This window comes from Bombus pyrosoma, linkage group LG6, assembly GCF_014825855.1.
Source record: "Bombus pyrosoma isolate SC7728 linkage group LG6, ASM1482585v1, whole genome shotgun sequence".
Classification (NCBI taxonomy): Eukaryota; Metazoa; Arthropoda; class Insecta; order Hymenoptera; family Apidae; genus Bombus; species Bombus pyrosoma.
Genome location: NC_057775.1, coordinates 11147528 through 11169843, shown reverse-complemented (window position 1 = coordinate 11169843; position 22316 = coordinate 11147528). Strand labels below are relative to the sequence as shown.

The 22316-nt window shown below is 31.2% G+C and overlaps 3 protein-coding genes across 13 annotated transcripts; 1 reads left to right on the top strand and 2 right to left on the bottom strand.

Annotated features, from left to right (window-relative positions):
- Window positions 1–871: 871 nt before the first annotated feature.
- On the bottom strand, window positions 872–6839 carry LOC122568520 (V-type proton ATPase 16 kDa proteolipid subunit). The gene is made up of 3 exons (XM_043728341.1): window positions 6545–6839; window positions 4259–4448; window positions 872–3734 (listed from the first exon to the last, which is right to left on the bottom strand). The coding sequence occupies exons 1-3, from the start codon at window positions 6627–6629 to the stop codon at window positions 3530–3532; spliced, it is 480 nt and encodes a 159-aa protein (XP_043584276.1). The 5' UTR covers window positions 6630–6839; the 3' UTR covers window positions 872–3529.
- A 629-nt stretch (window positions 6840–7468) lies between these two features.
- LOC122568516 (periodic tryptophan protein 2 homolog) lies at window positions 7469–11935 on the top strand. Of its 2 annotated transcripts, none has more exons than XM_043728321.1 (15): window positions 7469–7828; window positions 7971–8083; window positions 8176–8270; window positions 8349–8477; window positions 8575–8845; window positions 8915–9099; window positions 9186–9423; window positions 9513–10017; window positions 10187–10524; window positions 10619–10766; window positions 10862–11027; window positions 11106–11249; window positions 11319–11393; window positions 11462–11681; window positions 11746–11935. In XM_043728321.1, exons 1-15 carry the CDS (start codon window positions 7811–7813, stop codon window positions 11885–11887), a joined length of 2787 nt encoding a protein of 928 aa, XP_043584256.1. In that variant the 5' UTR covers window positions 7469–7810; the 3' UTR covers window positions 11888–11935. The 2 variants fall into 2 exon arrangements, with proteins under 2 accessions (XP_043584256.1, XP_043584257.1); XM_043728322.1 differs by having other exon boundaries at window positions 7473–7731.
- Window positions 11936–12033: 98 nt separating this feature from the next.
- On the bottom strand, window positions 12034–17672 carry LOC122568518 (glycine receptor subunit alpha-2). 10 transcript variants are annotated; one of them, XR_006317101.1, is made up of 11 exons: window positions 17529–17672; window positions 17191–17261; window positions 16848–16859; window positions 16535–16634; window positions 15962–16149; window positions 15232–15387; window positions 14270–14410; window positions 13898–14127; window positions 13015–13152; window positions 12596–12721; window positions 12401–12510 (listed from the first exon to the last, which is right to left on the bottom strand). XR_006317101.1 is itself a non-coding variant. In XM_043728328.1 (10 exons), exons 1-10 carry the CDS (start codon window positions 17600–17602, stop codon window positions 12256–12258), a joined length of 1365 nt encoding a protein of 454 aa, XP_043584263.1. In that variant the 5' UTR covers window positions 17603–17672; the 3' UTR covers window positions 12034–12255. The 10 variants fall into 10 exon arrangements, 9 of the variants coding, with proteins under 9 accessions (XP_043584263.1, XP_043584265.1, XP_043584267.1 ...); XM_043728328.1 differs by lacking the exon at window positions 12596–12721 and having other exon boundaries at window positions 12034–12510; XM_043728330.1 differs by lacking the exon at window positions 12596–12721 and having other exon boundaries at window positions 12034–12510; window positions 15962–16116.
- Between the last annotated feature and the right edge of the window lie 4644 nt (window positions 17673–22316).

Below are 22316 nucleotides of genomic sequence, written 5' to 3'. Positions count from 1 at the left end.
TTTACATTAGCAAGGATCGATCATTAAAGTAATACTTGCTACTTTATATTTACTTTCGATACAAGTCAACTAACATTTCTCAAACAAATTATATTATATTATCTGATAAACTGCTTAACAATGATAGTTGTACCATTTTAAATGAAAGTAAGACGGGTATCGATTTATTTTAGAGTACGACCTGATTTTACTTCGGCTATGCACCACATGTATATATATATATATATATATACATGTATGCGCACGTATATATGCGTGTATGGTTGTGTGTACATGTTTTTAGGGATATGTGAATATATGTGTGTGTGAACGCATAGATAAAATTTCCTATCTGTGGAACAAGTTCGATTACGTAACAAATTTGCATTTCCCTTCACATGCAGTTTTAACAGTAATTTTCGTCCAATGTTAATTCAATTTTCAACGTTTACTGAATACATTACGTAAACAATCATTTATATTCACAAGCGAGGAGTAAGTATGTTAAGATTGAGTATCGGATGAAATATCGTTTGATCGTTAAAAAAGGTTAAAACTAAAACGTTTTGACAAATCAATAAAACTCTTCTTTCTTCTGTATCGTATTGACTTTTCTTACTTTTTTCCAGCTACTTTTTTTACACAAATTTCTCTTCATCTTGTTCTCTATATTTTGTTTCTTTTTCTTCGAACACGTAAAACATCGAACAATGTTGCAGTGAGACGCGATTTAGGTACCAGTGATGTAATATAGAAAGCATGGTTCTTTAAATTGAATGGCAGTGATAAAAAATGGATCGTCATCATGCGTTTAATTACTCTTATCGCTAGTAATATAGTGTATGTATACAGCTAGGTAAATTTTCGATGATACACAAGTGAGTACTGATACTGTTTGTCCAAATTAAATTTTTATTAAACACGGTTTTCTTTTCTGTAACATCGAGGACGAATTATAACATAAATAATTATTATTGATCAGTATCACTTTTTTGCGCTCAACAATGAGTCTATTTTTAATATAACACTGGAAGATAGTACATGAGGGGCGGCGGCGGCGGCGGTGACAGCGGTGTCTTTCCTCCATCTGCCAGTGCTCTTTTCTCATTTATTTCCCTTTCTTTACTTTTTGGGCTTTTTCATTCACTCTTCCTCACACACACTAGCATTCACCAGACTTCCTTTCTTTACCACGCACACACAACACACACATACACGCCTATTTGCACATCGATTTTTACTTTCGCTCTCAACTACACAAGATTTTTTGGTATACAATTAATACCCAACCTAATCTAGCCTAAAAAACTCTTTTTAATCGTATTGTGTAAAGCATGGCGGGTGATATATACATTGCACGGGAACAATTTATGATCAGATAGCAGATGTTTCTTTCTTTTTCTTTTAATTATCATTATTAGATAGATAGGAAACATATATAGGATGGCAGGAAGAAGGGGGAACAGAGGTAATTGGCGTAATATATTCGTGTGCTTTTTTGCATTTTGTTCGAATATAAAGTTGTGTTTTGTTTAAAGTGAAGATCGCTCTTGCGCTCTCTATCACTCTATCCTTCCTTCATTCTATCTCGTTGCAGAAAGCCACCACCACCGCTCCCCGGCTCGCATTTGCGTTTCGCTTGTGTTATACTATTAGTTACGAATTATTCACAAAAAATGTTCAATTTTTCTTCCATTTCCTTTACGCCATTTTTATTCCGTTTCTTTCTATCATCGTTGTTAAGAATTTGAAAAAAAAAAGAAAGCAATAGAATTTCTAATGCCTATTTGTTCAAAAAACTGTTTTTAGCAATGCAATTTAACATAGGTATATTTTCAAGCGAGGATCAATCAATAATAAAGGGATATCTCAAAGCTGAAATTTTTTTCTCCTATTACTGGTGCATTTTGTTTCTTTTTTTCTTCTTTTTCCGATCAGATGAATTCGAAGAAATGGGATTCGCATCTTTTTGGTTTCATGCGCTATTATCGTAAACTGAAATGGTTTTGAAATGTTTAGTGTTTTATGTTTATTTTCCTCCCGGAAATGCGCCTACATGTTGAGCTTTGTTGTTTTTTTAGATAGAAAATACTGCGCAGTCAATAAAATTTGGCAAGCGGGCGCAAAGAATTCTTGTCCTCGACCGTGACACGATATATTTATTACGGGGAGAGATGGTGGCCGATTAAAAGGCCATAACACATATATCAGAGTTCACCGTCAGCTCCCATAACAATGAACCTCCGAAAAAAATTTCGTTTGCATCGTTTTTCAACCCCATAATTATATTTATTTAAAAACATTGTCACGAAAGAAAATGTAAAGTATCGAACGCATAATTTGTCCTTTTTTTCTTTCCCAAAAAACCTACATTTGTCGCGCCATTACAAGCGCCCGCTCGCCTGCACAAAACGAACTTAGTATGGAATGTACAAATGATTTTTTTCATCATTATCTCGTAACCCCTTTCTTAGGTAGTCATACATCTGCTGGGACGTATGGAATCTTTTTTTTCGTGGTGCCTTAACATACCTTTCACTTCATTAACATATATATATATATGTATGTATATATATTTCTAATGAAACGTGAAATAAGTATGTTTACAGCTAAAAGAGGGGAATTACCGCTGGCCTTTGCAGTCACCCAAAATTATTCAAAACCATAATAAGTGCAAATTCCTAATACGTCCAGCAGTCTCTGAATTGACTTAATACTATCATGTATCTGTCCATTTTCTACTCACATTCATTTCATTTTCTTCTCTAAAATTTCATCCCACATACTATACTTTGTGTCTTGTAATTTCGATTGTACAATATCTATGTTCTTTCCTTTTTTTTTGTTCAAGATATAGTTTGTACAACCATTGCATATTATGCTGTTTCTTACATGCAATCTTGCATTTTTTTTCCCACTTTCTGATTTAAATATTATAATTTTATGTAGACGTTTGTCGTAAAAGACGTTCATCTGCAATCTGTATACTGCCACTTCAATCGCGTTTAATATATGTAATTGTGCTAAATATTCTTTTATCATTAACAGTTTTTTCCTTTATACACTCAGTAGAGCCGATTATCTTAATTGATAATTCAATGTCAAACTACGCTACAAATGATTACTATACAGTGAAAGAGAAATGTTCGACATGGGATATTTGGGGTCTTTCCTTAGTGTAACTCCCTGTCGCCTGTTGCTTTTCGTATCTTCTGTACATACATCCTCTTCCTGCAAGACTGAATTATTTGTTTTTTCAATTCAAAATATTTAATCAATTAATTAGATTTTCAGCACTCTTGTTACTTGCTTGCAGCATTTTTCAACAATTATGTTATTTATATAATGAATATGTACTTATTAAATGCTTGGACTCTAATATATCAACTTGAATACAGTATTACAGAAGGATGCTTAGATGAGTCGATGTGAGTATGTATGGAAAAAATGTGTTTAAGTAAAATGTCGAAACAAGTCGTAATATTTTAATAGTCGGGGAGCGCTGTTGGTTGCAGGCGACGAGTCTTGCATTCCTGCTACTAAAATCATTTTACTTGGCGTACAAGTAGATGGCAACGATGAGACCGTAGAGACCCAATACTTCTGCGAAGATTAGAATCAAGATCATACCAACAAACAGGCGAGGTTGTTGTGCGGTACCTCTTACACCTGCATCACCAACAATACCAATGGCAAATCCAGCAGCTAGACCAGAAAAACCTACGGCTAAGCCAGCACCCAGATGAACAAAACCCCTAGTAAAAAGACCAAAAAAATCTCTTGTTAACTATGGAAGAGAAAAGTGGTTGATTACAAATGAAACTACTAACATTTAGTAAAGCAAAAAGAATTAAAACTAGATAAGCCCCAAACTGATTAAGTAAGAATATGTATAGAGAAGCATTGCTAAGACTTCTAGAGCAATTAATGGTTTGTAACAATCTACTTAGGTATTTCTTAATACATAGCAAATAAACTAGAATATTGCTTATAACATAATCAAATTGTATTTAATTTTGTTCGAAAATTATTTCTTTTAATAGCTACAACACAATATTTAGATAACTACAATACTTTCTATGAAATATATAAAAGAACCAAAACATCAAATTAAACCTCAATATAATATAAATCTATGCTTTAAATATAATACTTACAGTACTAAAATACATAAAGAATAAATATAAATCTGTTTCCTATTATATAGAATTGTTACATTACTATTGACCTAAACTATTTTATAGGAAGTTTGAATAATTAAGTAACTTGTATAACATACTTGTACAGACTGTATCTACTAGGTTCTTCTAGACCACCAGCAATGAGAACAGCTACTACAAGGCCATAAATGGCAATGATACCAGCCATAACAACAGGAATGATAGATTTCATGATAAGTTCTGGCCTCATAACAGACATGGCTGCAATTCCTGTACCTGACTTTGCTGTGCCATATGCTGCTCCTAGAGCTGGAAGTAAAATAGGTATCATATAAAAGTAAGTAAGTAAGTAACTTTTAATTGCATTTATCAATTAAAGATTTATATTACAATTAAATACAAGATTCTATGATTATACAATACATACGTTTCAATATAATATTTAATAAAATAGTAAAGCATGGTTACTCAGACATAGTATAGAAGGTTTTATCCATAGTATAAGTGAAGCATTTTATACTTTGATAGATATTTATACATATCTATGTATCGAATGTGGTATGAGATAAGAGTTATCGGAAAACAACGAATGAATATAAAACGATTGGAATTAATATTATAACATGCTGTTATTTGAATATCTTTCTTTTAATAATCGTGTAACAAAATACATAATAGAAACTTTGACAGATCTCTGTGATGTGTCGACGATATTTCCTAGCCATCGAGAGCTATCGATCTCGTTTAATATTGATCTCTAATGAGAAGGTCACGGACCCATTTCTATGTCATTATTCGATACCGCAGCTATTTTTCTCGACATATCTCTCAAAATTTTGGGGTTGTACATTGGTAAAAACAAAAAAAGAAAGAGGGAAATCTCAGGTAATAGTCGTTAAATTATTCCGCTGTGACTGGAAATCGTCACATGATTCTCACGTTGGCAGTCACATGATAATCATGTAAGTCCCATCTCGTGAATAGGGGGCGTGGCACAACCAGAAAATCTCTTTTCTTCCTTTCAATTTTCATGATTCGATTAGCAAAAACAATTTTTTATTTCTGCGATAGAAGAGAGTAGCGTCCAGAGAAAATTTATTACACACACGCACACATATGCGACTATATAAATCGTTGACAAATCAAACCGATCAACTTCAGTCTTTGAAAATTTCTTAACTTTAGTATAACGAATTATTATGATGACATAAATGATTGTCGTTTAACTTGTTTAAAACTAAAAAATTAACCTCGATAGAGTTGATCAGTTTAGCTTCTATGAGTGGCTCGTATATAGATATAATAAAAGAAGAATGAAAACAGAGATGTTAGAGTATTCTGGACAAGTGGGATAATTCTATTTGAACGAAGATCAGGATTTTTCATACATTCGAAGCTCCTCGTGGTTCTGATTCGTAGGTCAAGCTTTTCTCATGTGTTGCCGTCCATTCAAGACTGGCGCACACGGTAAAAGGGATTCGTATTGATTTCCTTGATAGAGACCCACCGACGACGCTTCAAAGTTTAAGTTTGCGCGCTTGAACATGCTTTGCCTTCCTCTCTCCTTTCTCCATTATAAGAGATTATCGAAAAAATGTTTTATCCAAATTTAAAACCTAAATCAATAGATAATGATATCGACAGTTGCATCTGGTGGAATCTTCTATCGATCCCCGTAAATCCTTTGTATTAGTTGCCTTCCATACCCGTCAACTCAATTCATACAGACTTATTCAAAAAGTATTCAACGAGGTCACCATTACGAAATAATACAGCCAATATCCCCCGGTCGTCCAAACGCGGCGCACGAATGTTTCTCTCGTAATGTAAAATTAAGCTCGTTGGACTGCATTTACGGAACATTACGAAATCCTAGATCTACGTGCCTAGAAAAATGGCGCTTCAAAATTGAATCTCTATCCTTGACATGTTCGGCGTGTAATTCAGATTAGAACGCACCTGTATCGCAGACTAATATTATATATTATCCGGTGACAGATTTGACACGGTATCAAAATATATTCACGAGATAGTGGAAATACGCGTTCATTCTCATTGATTGTTCTACGAATCTAGTTTTTTTATCGGTAATGACCGAAGAATAAGATGAGTCATATCGTGAACGATTAACGAAATTAGATATTCCCTAGAGGGCTGTTACAACTGCATAATAATAATTTGTTAATCCGTCGTGATATATTCTGTTTTTCCATACTTTATGCAGTTTGTAACAAAGAAAATGGCGTGCGTACGGTAAGAACTGCCAATGTTAAGAGTACATTTATTGAGCTACTCTCTCGTCTATAATTGTGTCATATACTTTGTCATATAGAGCATAAATTATTAAGTTCGCGCTCTCTTCAAATCAAGTGTCTCTAGAGCAATTTCAAACAACTGAAACTCACCAGAAAATATAATGGCTGAGGCGGCACCCATTACTCCGAAAAAGGGAGCATAAACAGGAGATCCTTCTGAATATTCACTGCTCATTTTGATGCGTTTAGGACTCGTAGGTCAAATCGATCACGAGTATTTACAGGTTGTCGAAAACGCGAACGTGGGATGAAGAGCGATCTTCACGCACTCACTTCGCTAAACTAGTGCCACTGTCAAATATGGCCTACCGTACAGGAGTGCGGGTCATGTGACGAGTGACGAGTGAGAGAAGAAGAGCCTGCCGAAACTCGGTAATGTCTATTCCCTTCCTATTGGTTCGCGACTGCGGACTACACCGTTCCAAGCGAATCCAGTCGCGTCTTTCATCTTTTATATCTGACGTCAGCCATGCTATACGCTCTGTACAGAACCATTGCGCATCTCCACTGCGCAAACTTTTGCTTTTCGGACCGCGTGACATACGTTTCCTTTACTTATTTATCTCTTATGCTAATTTCTATAATATACCTTCATTTAGAAATACAATGAATATTGCTTTTGAAATCTCATTTATCCCTCCGACTTACCCTTACAACATTTATCATGCATTTTGAGGTTATTTTACTAAAATGTACGCAGACACGTGACTACGTTTAAACAAAGATGTATACACTTGTAATTTCATTTTGGAAATGTTAGTTAAAGTTACAATGATTTTTTAATTTAGGTAGTTATAGTATAAAATTTAAATATTTTTTTGATTAATGTATCGATGGAATAGTTAAAGCTTTGATGCAAGATTTATATTTACACGTGCAGTTTGATGCACGCATTTTGCTCTCGTAGCCGCTTATTTTCGTTTCATTCGTTTCATGAAAATACATGTTTGATTTTCTGAATGAAATTTTCAGTTTAAATTTGTATTATAGGCGTGAAATCGGTTCGTGTAAAATTCATATGAATTCTAAGAAGTTCTTATGCTGTATTTTACAGCATCCTTCTGGATATGCATGCGTTGGAACGTGAAATACATAAAAATAATAATTGAGCGCTTTTATCATTACAATTAGTTATAAAATTTAATAGAAAGTTTCTGAAATGTTGAGCCAACACCTTAATTTTAACACGTGATTCGGTTTACCGAGCGGAAGTTGTGCTATAGCGGAAGTTGTAATATGGACGAAGCATGATTCAAACATGACGCTAAAGGTGTTCTGTGAGTTTGAAATATATTTGTAATAAAAATTGTATACTTGTACATTCAACATTTGTACATTGAATTCTATATTTATACCATGAAGTTTGCATATAAGGTAAAAAGAGTGTATTTGTGATTTATGAAATAATAACTTTGTAATGGATGCTGAAATCTATACTGTTCCTAACCTAATCTTGTTACGTACTATATTTCAATATTTTATGTAGTTTTATACTTATTATAAATATTTTTTATAGTTCAGTAATCTGCTGGGTGCAGTTTATCGCAAAGGGAATTTAATATTTTCTCGAGATGGATCTTCGGTTATTAGCCCAGTGGGAAATCGGATAACAATATATGACTTAAAAAAGTAAGTATAATATTTATTCAAGTATTTCACTCGAATAATTATGATTCCTAATCTAATGATAAATGAAATAATTTTATGAAAATTATTTTCAGTAATAAGTCTCAAACATTACCTGTAGAGAGTCGATATAATTATACAAACATAGATTTATCACCCAATGGAACATTACTAATTGCAATTAACGCAGGTACAATTATATCATATTATATTAGTTAGGTTAGTCTTAAAATTTCAGTATAATTTTATTTGAAAATTTTTCTAATAGTTGGTGATGCTCATATAATTACCATGATTAGTAAAATGGTAATACATAAATATAAATTTCATCATCCAGTAAAATATGTAAAATTTTCTCCAGATGGTAAACATTTTGCAGTGTGTAAAGGAAATAATGGTATGTCTTTCATATGATATATCATGTATATATAGTTAATTTTATTTATTCATTAAAATCGATTAAAAAATTATATTAATGACAATTATTTTTTCAGTATATGTTTTTAATGCACCTGGCTTGCAAACAGCTGAATATAATCCATTTATTATGGAACATGTATTTCATGCAGCTACGGATGTCACAACTTTTATTAATTGGTCTTATGATTCAAAGTTATTAGCCGTTGGTTCTAAAGATATGGCTACAAAAATTTACAGCTTAGAAAAATATGAAAACTTCAGATATATTAATCTTGGTGGCCATACTAGTGGAATTGTGGCATGCTTTTTCGAAAAAAGAAATTATGATTTAATTACAATTAGTAGGTATGTATTTAGAATGTAATTCTCATGGAAACATTTCATTATGTAAAATAATATAAATATGTTATAAAGTAATGGACAATTGTGTATTTGGGAGTGTACAATTGATCCAGAAGATTTAATGCCATCCAATGTACCTCCAATTAAAAGAGACAAAAAAACAGATAGTGATGAAGAAGATGATGTTAATATTGAAAAAGCTATAGAGAAAACAGACAAACAGGTTAAAGCTCATGAACGCAATTTATTGAAATCAGGTAATTTTTCTTTTATAATTTTGTATTTAATGTACAAATAAATTAAAGAAGGACATAAGATGTGTGATGCAGATTATATTTCACAGAAGATTCAACTGAACCAATTGTAGAAGGTTCTGAAAATGAGACAAAAACCAAACAATTACGTTATACTAAATTGGGTCGTCATTATCTAGCTAATGCAGTTCAATGCCAAAACAAAGTAAAACTAATATTAACTGCAGCTGCATATCATCAACAGACTAATATCCTAGTAGTAGGATTCAGTATTGGTGCATTTTATTTGTACGAAATGCCTGATGTAAATATGATACATTCTCTAAGGTATTGTTTAATTAGTTATATTATTTATTATAGTATTTATATCTTTTTAACATTAATGTAATTTATTTTTAATAATCTTCATTTTTCAGTATATCAGACCAATATATTACATCGATTGCCATAAATCTAACTGGTGACTGGATAGCCTTAGGATGTTCTACAGCTGGTCAATTATTAGTATGGGAATGGCAAAGTGAAACTTATGCCATGAAGCAACAAAGTCACAGTGGTAAAATAAACTGTTTGGCATACAGTCCTGATGGCCAATACATTATTACTGGAGGTGATGACGGGAAAGTTAAATTATGGAACACTATGAATGGATTTTGTTCTATTACATTTCAAGAACATACATCTACGATAACAGGAGTGATATTTAGTCATAATAGAAAATTTATTGTTTCTGCATCGCTTGACGGAACTGTTAGAGCATATGATTTAGCGAGGTACAGAAATTTTCGAACTCTTACCTCTCCGCGACCCGTACAGTTTTCCTGTGTTGCTTTAGATTCAAGCGATGAGTTTCTTGCAGCCGGAGGCCAAGACTTTTTTGAAATTTATTTGTGGAGCGTCAAACTGGGAAAACTTTTGGAGGTATATTTTTGAGAAATATCTTAAAAATGCACACATTGAGAATTAGCGATTTAAGTTCAATTAAATAAAATTAAGAAGGATTCAAGGATAAGGTCAATCTTCAACGTGTTAACATTTCGAAAATTTATAGAATTTTTGCTAAAGTATTATTGTGTATTTTATATGCTAGATATTAAGTGGACACGAAGGTCCAATCGCCAGTTTGGCATTTAATCCAAGTATTACAAGCACGGAATTAGTATCTGTATCTTGGGACAAAACACTGAAAATATGGAATGCAATTGAAAGTGGTTCTTTACATGAAACGATACAGTTAACTGCTGATGGTTTATATGTTACATACAAACCAAACGGTGAAGAAGTAGCAGTTGCCACTTTGGATGGGCAAATTTCATTTTTCCATTGTAAAACGGCGGTACAAATTGGAAGTATTGAAGGAAGAAATGATCTAGGCAGTGGAAGGTCTAATACTGATCTTATTACAGCTAAGCAAAGTCTTAAGGGCAAGTACGTATTTTTAAAAGTATGAACATATCATACATAATGAAATAAAAGTAATTTGGGTACAATTAAAATTACCTTAATTAAATCAAATTTTTAGGGCGTTTTCTGTTCTTTGTTATTCAGCTGATGGTACGTGCATATTAGCTGGGGGGCATTCTAAAAATATATGCATTTATAATGTACAAGAATTTGTACTTATAAAAAAGTTTGTTGTAACACAGAATAGATCACTAGATGGAGTTACTGTAAGTAACTTTTTATATCAACTTTGAATTATAATATTTTTACTATTTTCTGGGAGGGAATATTATTTTTCTAATAAAAATTTATTTTTACGTAGGATTTTATAAATAAACGAAATTTAACAGAATTTGGAAACATGGCATTAGTGGAAAAACGAGGAGGAAATGTAAAGTTACAATTACCAGGCGTTAGAAGTGGAGATATGACGAGCAGAAATATAAAACCAGAAATTAGAGTATATAGTTTACAGTTTTCTCCAACAGGTTGAATTTATTTTCTAATTTATACCGAATATTATTTTGACGTAATTTTATTAACAAACCAGTATTTGTTGCATATAGGACAATCGTGGGCTGCGGCTACGACGGAAGGATTATTATTATATTCGTTAGATGCTGGATTCGTATTTGATCCATTTGAATTGGAATTAGGCATTACACCAGAAGCTGTGAAAAAAGCTTTGAGTCAAATGGAATACGCAAAAGGTTTGGGATTTATATATAACTTAATTTCTTTAGAATAAATAAAAATGCATTAATAAATAAAATTTTCAGCATTAATGATGGCTCTGAAGCTGAATGAAAAATTATTAATAAAATGCGTTATAGAAAATATTCCGTGCTCAGATAGTAAGTTAATAATACTTTATTAGTGTGATATTAGCCATCCAATATACTTATTATATCTCTGATTTCAGTTGATTTAACAGTAATGACTTTATCCAATATCTATGTCGAGAAAGTTTTAAAATTCATAGCATCGGAATTGGAATCTACTAGGCATATACATTTTTATCTTCTTTGGATAGAAATTATATTGACTAGTCACGGACCAAGAATAGATACAGCTCTTCAAATGCCGATATTGCTAATGTTGCAGAAAAATATGCAAAAGAAATACGACGATTTGAGCAAATTGTTAGTATATAATTTTTGTGCGTATTATTGTTTAAAAATATTAATATTTTTTTTACTATTACAGATGTGATTTCAATCAGTATACAATGAGTTATTTGAAAAAAGTTGGTGCTTATAAAGCTAAAAAAGCTGTTTCCAATGACAATTTAATGGAAACTGACGAGGAATCTGGAAAGTCTTCGGTGAATGAAATGGAAATTGATTAAAACGTTTTAATGATAAGATTGAATAATAAAGAAATAGATTACCATTTACATAAATATTTTATGAATACAATCATAGAACTATTTCATACACGTGTACAGTTTATTTATAAGTTTTATAATAATCTTAAATAAATTCATCTAGTATCTTATTTGTTATTTTTATTAAATGTATATTTCAATTTAAGAAATAACATGTATTTTAAAAAATACATCAGACCTATTTACTTTCATACATTTCTAGTACAGTATATCTATATAGTAGTTTCCAGCCCTAAGGTATTATAATTATGAAAAACTATGCAATACGTGATAATTTCGCTAATAATAATTTATAGATTTTTATTTAATTATATTATGTATATATAACATTACGTTGCCTTCTTAAGTAAGAGTATCGGCCAATACAAAATGACGAACAGCATAAATAGTATAGGAAAACCTATTCTGCTGTAATTGTCAATTTTTTGTGATCGTGTTTTGCATACACGTATCATTTGATATTCAGTATCTAGCCACGCATTTTGTAGAAGATGTTTGCTACCAGCTCTTTTATTTCTTGCTTTTGGTATATATGTTGAGTCATAATCCCAAATACTTTGACCCTTTTCCATGGCAACTATACGCTAAAAATAATGCGGAACTTATTAGATATATAATTTTGTATGCTTTTATTATTAGTTATCCAATACAAATTTTCTAATGTTTTACGTTTTTTTTTTTTTGCTGTATTTTATCTAACGTATTACTTGACGCATTTATTGAATCTCTTGTTAACCATTAATCCGCAGACTTCTTTGATTGATTAATAGTATTGACCTTGCACAACGCACGCACCTATATAAGGTGTTAAATAACTAAGGATCTAAGCAATGCCGGGACTTAATGCAATATAAAATCGGGTAAATATTAAAAATATTTAGGTTTCGAGAAATAGTTAGAGATATATTATTTAATGTTAATATAATGGCGTATTAATAACATACAATGGTATAGAGATAAGCAGATAGAACAAGAATTAAATGATATAGTAACGTACAGGGATAATAAATTAATTTCCATTTAGTATTGAAAAAATTTGGTACTTTAACTTGTACTTATGACAATAATGTCAAAATTGCTATACGAACTGTTGAGTAATGTCGGGACATTGACGATTGTAGATCATATTCCAACTGGTACTGCAAGTCGAGTACTTTTACAACAACGAATTCACCGAGAGCAGCAAATACAAACATCATGCAGCCTGCCATCCAAACATCTAGTGCCTAAACGCATAAAGATACGTTACCACAATGTTCATCGCTCAATGTTTTAATATATTAATAAATCTTCGAATTATTTTGCTATCTAGAAAACTAGAGGTATTAACATCAGAATAATTTACATAAACATTGAAATAGTTTAATATATATTCGGTATCATATGTACCCAGATCGGTTTAGATTATGTGTTCAGACACAGAATGTGTCGTAATGGAACGGTTCCGTTCAGACGAAGATATAGAATTCATGTTATCAGTTCATATCCGATAATGTCAGATACAAAAACAATACATACTTCTCCATCTCATACAATAGCTATCATTTGATCATTTCAAAAGATTTCTGTCGTATAGCATTATTACGTAACAAAGATGATAAGGAAAGAAAACGTCACTGTGCTATTCACAAATAAAAATGTAGTGAAGAAGTATTAGGTATTGTTCAAAGAACTAATGGATGACGCAAATGATATGAAAATTCCATTAGAAACCAAGTTACAAGTAAGACTGTCTGAACAGAATGTCCTTATTATCATGTTCGCCTAAACATATCCTGACAAGCTCAGAAATGTACTTTGTAAAACAAACAAAAAATTATTTCTGAGATGGTCAATGAGAATTTTTGTATGCTTCTATGAATATAAAGTATCCCCCTCCAGAAAAAAGAGAACAAGTGTAAAGAAGGAATAATAAGAATTATACGGTTGAACAATTAGTAGTAATACTCTTTGAATTATATCGGAACCTACTTTCACGTAAGCAACTGGCGGAATATCGCTTTTCAGACCAGTAAACATAGTAACCAAGGTCAGCATACTGGTTACTAAAAGAGCCACACGACCAGGGATCGCATCTAAGCCCAACCAGAAGCTAAACCAAGATAACATCACAACTAACGTGGATGGTGCAAAAGTTTGTATCAGATGATGACCAATTTGTCTCTCGAATCGGAAGAACACTACCAGTCGTGAAAAATTTCCTGTAAATTATAATATATATGAAATATATAATATGAAATATATATATATATCTGGATATCACCGTGAAATATATATATGAAATATGAAATATATATATATATATCTGGATATCACCGTTCTACATCGAAACAAAAATCGTACCACTCTTTTCGAGCATATAATCAACAGTTTCTTCAGCAACCACCGGCTTCCCGATATCATATTGTAAAAGCTTCAGTTCTGGGTTCACCGTGACTGCGCCCAATCCCCATCTTAAGCGTAACTTCTGTTTGTGATAGGAAACTATCGCGAGTAATGCAGTTTTCGAAGTTAAAGTAGTGAATATGTTGAGTTTTGGGATTATAGAAATGGATTAGAATATTACAAGAGTTCACAGTATGAGATTACAAGGTCGTTTCAATATTTAAGATTTGAATATTTGAACATTCTCATTTTAATAATTTAATATTTAAATATGAACTTATACAGTTGACTATTTGTTGATACCAAATAATAAATAATAAAATAAAGTTAATGAAATTAAGCAATGCGTGTTTAAATAATAAAATTAAACAAAGTTTTAAGGGATTAATTGGTAATGAATATAAATATAAAGAAGCGTAGCATATTAATAAGAAGATTGAATTAAGAAGCAGGTGTTTCTACATCAACAGTTCAACAGTACATATACGCACTAGATCTTAAATGACTATGCAATAGATCTTAAATGATTCCATTCCGTTCCATTCTCCATTGAAATTTTAAATATAAATTGCAATAATTTGTTTCGACAATGATCTATCGCTAACTGCTGCAAGACTTCTGTGACGTTCTAGAGTCTAGAGCTGCATACAAGGTGTACCAATAAATTTATTCATCTACATTCACATCATTTGTGTTATTTTTAGAGATATGAAGAAACTTGCCAGTAACAATTTTCTACATGTTTCAGCAATATGATTAAACCGCGGATATTCATGTAAATTTTTATTTTTATCGTTACAATTAAAAGAACAGTCTAACTAAGTATGATTAAAGCGAAGAATGATTAATTGAAAAAAATAATAAAAATGTAGGAATGAGATATATCCTGTTAGCAAGTCTTGTTCCGTTATTGAACTTACAACTTTCTATGTAGATAGGGCATATTTGAATGTCCATTGGGTAGAGTTGAAATTCCATTTGGCAGGCGATAATGGCATGCATCCGTGCTGAATACTTGACCGTTTTGTTTCTGTACAACGTAACAGATGAGAATTTGTGATTTAACGCCGCAATTTCTGAAAAAGAAAATGATTTTAATTCATTATTAGATACTTCAAAGTTATTGCAAAGTTTCATGGTCATTTCAAGACTATTGTAAGATCAAACATGTTTTGGACAAAAACATATTAAAGTCATTATGAAAGTACATTCAGATTACTTGAAGATCATTTCAAGGCTACTTCAAGGTTATTCAGAATTTTACGGATCATTAACGCGTATAATATCCATATCAGGTAGATCGTTATCGGTTTTTCGACGAATTCCAGATACAATATGAATACTTATTATTAGATAAGTAGTGAAAGATATAATAAATGATTAATAAGAGACTTCAACAGAGTATTAGAAAGTTTAGTCAATATAGATAGGAAATAGTTGTTCATTTATCATCCTTGTGCTACATTGTATCAAATATCAGTCTTACTGCTTTCAATTTTATAATATTGTGAACTTTCATTTGTAGTAGAACTGGAAGTGCAATGTTATTGTCTATACGTGCAGTTAGTAACGTTTTAGAAATTTTAATTTAACATTATTTGCGCATGTCTTTATATGATCCATATATATAGCGTTTATGACAAAAATTACCAGAGACTTTCGCGTTTAAGAAGTAAAGATCTGGCTGCCATAAACTGTCGAAGAATTCAGGAGGCAGTGTCACGTAATCGTCGCCCTCCTCGAAAATCTCGTCCGGCATATCAAGTCGAGATTCGATCCAACTCTGACGAACGAACATGTCTACCCTATTTGATGTAATTCTGTTATTTCTGTGGCAACTGTCGAATACGTAACATGTAATTATTTGAAATAGTAAAACACAAATAGATAATATATTGACTGGAAGTTATTCAATATATGTATTATACAATATTATATTCCCAACATAAAAATATTTATTATGTAGGAGTAAAGGATGGCTATTTATTATTTTATTCGGATATTATAAAAAAGGATCGCAACTAAAAGAAGTTTACTGCCTAAGTAATATGTATTAAGTTATTAGTGCTATGATAGTAGATTATATTTAGTAAAACGAAATCAATTAAAATAGGTCGAATCTATCAAGTGAAATATTATTTTTTAATACAGTTTAGCGTGCAAAACACGTGCAATCAGTATCAGTCAGTAGCATGATCTCATTAACATACCATCTCCACTCACCGGAAATCCATATCCTCTACATTTATTGAATTGATATCTGCTACAAAGATATTGAAGTCCACTACCACTGGAAAACCTTGCTTCGATGGAGGCCTGATCTCTGTGTTGTTTTTTCGCATTTAACCCATGTTGATTAGCGTACAATTACATGTACAATCATACAAACCGCGCATATACAAGGTGCCCTATTTAGCGTGATCAAAATAGCTTTTCAAAAAATATGATCTTTAATAATCAAAATTGGACACCTTGGATAGTGGCTATTATATCTAAAAAGTATTCACACATACCCATGTCTTTCAATGAAACGTACTTTGATTCAGGTCTGCATTTCATTTCCACGACACCAGATTTTTGTAATTGCATAAAAGTACGTTTAGGTTAGTAGGAAACATATATTTAGGCCTACTTAATCAGTGTATGTTACAATTACATAAGTACGGAAATATCAAAATAAGTAGCAACAGAATACAAATAGTTTCACTACTCACTATACGTACACATGGTACTTTCAAAAAAATTTACAATTCTAATACTATGTATACGTATAATTGTGACATAAGCTAGTAGTTCGTTCGAAAATATATATATGTGGAATGCATTTTTTGTATATATATTATTCAAGGAAAAGATATTTCATTGAATTGTTGACTAACCTTTCACATAATACTCCGGTAGAACTATCCTCGACTTTAATGTGGAGTTTTTCGCGTCATCGGTCAAGAAGCTATGAAAACATTTGGTAACATTATACGAGAATTTATACAAATATTTACAATATTTTGGAAAATATACAAAAGAAGGTATACGAAAGAATATAAAAAATGTGAAAACTAGTAAACGTGAAAGAAATATTGTATGTGACGAAAAGTTTCTTTGAAATATTTTTAAATTGCAAGTACAATGAAGCAAAATACATTTCGAAAGTTGCAAACTTATTACTTTTTGATTAATATTTTAGTGAGAGACAATGGGCTTTTTTTAGTTATAATACCTTGCACTAGAACGCACTTCCGCGAAAAGTTTCAGACATGAATAAAAAAGTACTGTTAGGATCGTGTTCTTCATCCTAAGATTTTGACAACTGCCGATGCATTTTGATCAGTCATCCTACCAGTTACGACGCGTTCCAATTAACCTATTACAGTGGCAGTTACACGCAATCTATTTCAATTGCAAATGTTGTCGAATATCTTCAATACAATGTAGTAGTTATTACCTTTTTCTGTAGTTGCGCAACGATCCTGCGAAAAAGGTTATACAGTCACCGACATGTTGTTAAACGTAGTGATATTGTTCCTAAATAACTGCTTCCTAAAATATCGAATTAACATGATCCATTTTTTCAGGATAATCTATTTTATTTAATGAATCTTTTCTCTTATGAATAAAAAGATACGAATTCTCTTGAGACTTCTCATTCGGAAAGTCATCCTAAGAAGAATTGTGATTATAGAACTGTAATTATATTATATTATATTTTTATTAATGATTATTATTACTTCATTCTTTTATATTATTATTTTATACAAAAATTCTAGAATAAGGGAATAAATTCATTGATCACTACTATAGTATGTATTTGGGACAATTTTCATTAAGGTTATGGTATATTAATAAAAAGCTTAAGAGTGGAGGAATCCAATAAAAAGGGTTTTGGCTACCGTAAATCTCGATTTTTGGAACGTCTATTTGTTCAGATGAGCGATAGGGTGGTTACAAAGTATGGATGCTTAGGATGCCAATAATGTACTTTGTTAGATTAAGTTAAGTTTAGGTCAATTATTTTCTAAGTAGAAATTTTGTGATAGTCACAACACCTTTTATTGAGCTTCTTAAAAACTTAGTATGAAGCTTCTTTGTGACTTTAGGTATCGATATAATGACGATTAGATTAGACATTGTACTGATATAAAAGCAAGATTTTTACAAAAGAGCAAAAAATTCCACAAGAAAATAGATGACCACAGTATTAACTTTCTTTTATCTTATCTTTTCTTCATTTTCCCTTTATCTCATCTTAATTTAGTAATTGATACTTATGGATTTCCAAATTTATCAAGTGATTTGAGCGCCACTGTTTTTTGGTATGAAAATTTATTTTATGAAACTATTTTGTAACGCTGTAAAAAAAAAGAGAGAAAGACAAAGGAGGAAAGATGAAAGATTGTAATCATCCGAGACCTACATTCGTGAACTTATCACTATGGCTTTCGAACAAGTTCGTGCTTAGATGTAGACATAGTGGAGGTCAGATCAAAGGACGGATTTGTATGATCATGCTTAAGCGAGATATTGTGACAATTCTACATATGTATGTGATGTGAATCTTGTAGTGACGTGTATTAGAAGCGTTGTCACATGTTATTTCTTCTTATACATACAGGGTGTTTCAACAGATTTGTATACAAGTTCTATTAAAACTAGTAAAGAATAATAGAATGAATGGTACATATATAATAACATCATAAACATGACAAGTCTTGAACATAACAACATAGTAAAATCTCAATTACAGCGCTAATGAAATTTCATAATATTTCATATGACACATATAATACATATATTTATATAAAACATCTATATATGTAAATTATTTCGTGTGTCATTGTATATACTTCGTCTCTAATTAAATGCATAGATGAAGAAGATTGAATTAACAGATTTTTCAATTTTATTCCTATTTATCGACGCATATGCACATAGTTCTATGCCTATGGTGTTTGATTAGAGTACACAATCATAGAGGGCGGTGATGGCGCAATTAAGAATTGTCTGCAAAAAAATGTGAAATTTAAAAAAATTTTTCATTTATTTAAGATTTATTAAGATTACAGCCAGGAACAAATCACAATTAATTTATTATTTTCAAATATATTCATGCTAGTACGTATATAAGTTACTTCTTATTTATTATCTATAAATCTCTAAATCGATAAATTGATTGGTAAATAAAGATAAAATCCATATCTAATATTACGTAATTTCATTGTTTGTGTAAATCAAACAATGAAAATTTACGTATTAGTTTACTGATTAGATTATGGTAATTTTCTTTTCAACGACAGAGAATGTAAGTAATTGATTGTATTAACAACTAATAAAATTCGACATTATACAAATAAAGAAGAATTCTTTTAATCCACAAAATTCATTAAGTCAAATCAAATAAAATTCAAATCTCTTCGATATATAAATCAAAATTTACCAATTTTGTCAAAAAGACATTGTTCTCTTTGCAACAATTTTATTCATTTTTTTAAATTGTTTAATTAGTATATGGACTAATAACTCTCCTCCACATAATTTCAATTCTGTTCAGGCAATATAAAAACTCAATCCATCATTCAAGATGCCCATATCCTATTAAAGCACCTTTCTACATTTCCGTAAGATTTAATAAGTTGTTCATAGGCCTAAACGAAATTAGATCAGGGGAATTCCCAATGGTAATCTAGAATGTTGTTGCAGACAGGTTTCTGAATTGAACAACTTGCCTTTAAGCTCAGATAAGACGTAAAATATATGTATACCAGCATAGCCAAGAGGAGGAAAAGAAAAAAGAAGAGAGAGTGAGTGGTACTGCTAAACAGACGTCAGAAGAGAGCCCGAGATTCCAATCTCTTGACTTCTCTCTGGAATTCTCACTTCCCCAGAAACTGACTGCTATAAGAAGACAACGGTACTAGACATCACAGTGGTGTAAAATATGACTTTGTAATGCAGGAACATGTAAAGTTTGCATAATTGTTATTATCATACACATCGATATCACATATTAATATTAGGGTAAATTAAAAATACTGAGTTTTAGACATTTTTGTTGAAGACGGATGTTTTAGAAGTTTTGGAGACAATGGGAACTTAATGTTAACGAATCGGTAATGCATATTTTGTTTGATAAGCTAAAGATTTTTCATTTTAGAAATTAAAAAATTCGAAAAGTTAAAAATTGAGAAATTGAAAAACTTAAAAATTCAACAAATTTGGAAATTTGAAAGTTTAAGAATTCGGAAATTTGAAATTTTGAAAATTCGAAAATTTGGAAATTTGAAAGATAGAAAAATTTAAAGAGTCAAAGAAGAGCCCGAGATTCCGATATTCTAACTTCTCCATGGAATTCCCCCTTCTCCAGGATATGACATTTGCGAGAAGGCAACGACACCAGCATCCACATGCACCACGATTAGACATTACAGTAGTCTAAAACTTGACCTCGATCAGCGACCTCGATGAGTCTTCCTCTCGTCCACTTTTCCCTGATTTCTTTCCGTGGTTCGATTTAACTTGATCTACCATTTGGATGTAAACTAAGCTTAAACGATGTATCCCAGTCAATTACATGATCTCTGTAATTTAACTTAATATTAGTATCCCGTAGAGATAAGAACATAGTGAAAATTTGTGAAAAGTATAGTAGCAATTGCACGAAGTAATTGTAATGTTTTGTATAAAGATGTATAGATAAATAGTATTATTTAATAATATTTAATGTACATAAATAATTCCGAAATTATACCCATAGTGTTATTAATAAAAATTTAGATAATGAAGCATTACATATTTTGAATATTTGAAATAACGCAGATTCGAGACAATCGAATAATCAAATTTTTAGAATAGCGAAGCGATTTATATTAAATTTCACACAAGAAAATAATCTGTAGTCATAAAAAATTACAGAGCAAAAACCATCGCCTATATAGAAAATTACACTTAACAGCAAGGGAGTCAATAACCTACATAAAAGGAACATAATATACATATAATTTCCTAGAAACTATTTGAAAGTCGTGTTTCGTGACGTGAACAACTATCGTTGACAAACGAAAATCATCGGTCACTTCCGCACACGATCTAGGGAACACTATACATTGATTGATGTTAAAAGCTCTCTTTCTGTGGAATCTTCACAAATAGCATAATATTAAGTCATTCGCTCCACAATTATTATCCTTCCTATCGATTTTGAGTAACTAAGCTTTATTACTTTCCAGTTTTTTAACCAATTGGAATAGCCATTGATCTAATAATAAAGCTGTATCGCATGTATATAAATCCGCATCGATTAGGATCCAAATTTTTAATAACTATCTCATACTTACTTACTATGTATGCGGATCATTGTCATGCAGTATCTGATAAACTATTTTCTCACTTACATCAAACTATTGAGAGTAACGTCAACCGTATTGAAGGTAAATTTAAACGAATAAGTTTGTAGTAAACTTGTAAACAACTTCATCATTCAATATATCGAAATTCATTTAAAAAGAATAGAGATTTTTGTCTTTTTTTTTAAATTATAAACATTAGCTATAAGATTTATAAACCTTATATCGGAACTGCGCTTTCTCGTGTCCACCACGTACAAACGACGTAGGTAATCAAGAGTTTATTACCTTAAGCGTTAAGTGACTTCAGTTGAAGAAATCCAATCAAATTGATTGTAAGTTAGTGGAACGAGACAGTCAGCGCGAACCATCTTGAATCGATTCTTCCGTTAACTGCAAGAATAATCTTTCATTTTGAGACCTACTAAGTTAGAAATTTAGAGTTAACACTTTTGCATAAATTTACACAATTTAAAATATCTGCATAATAATTCAGATACAATTTAGAACATTTACATAGTCGTTACATTATATATCTAAAATTTAATTCCATACAAACCTACAAATATAAATATAGCATTTGTAAAAGTAAAAATTTTCTATGTTCAAACAAAATTTATGAATATAAAATTCTTAGAAGTAACAACCAATTTGAATGACGATAACCG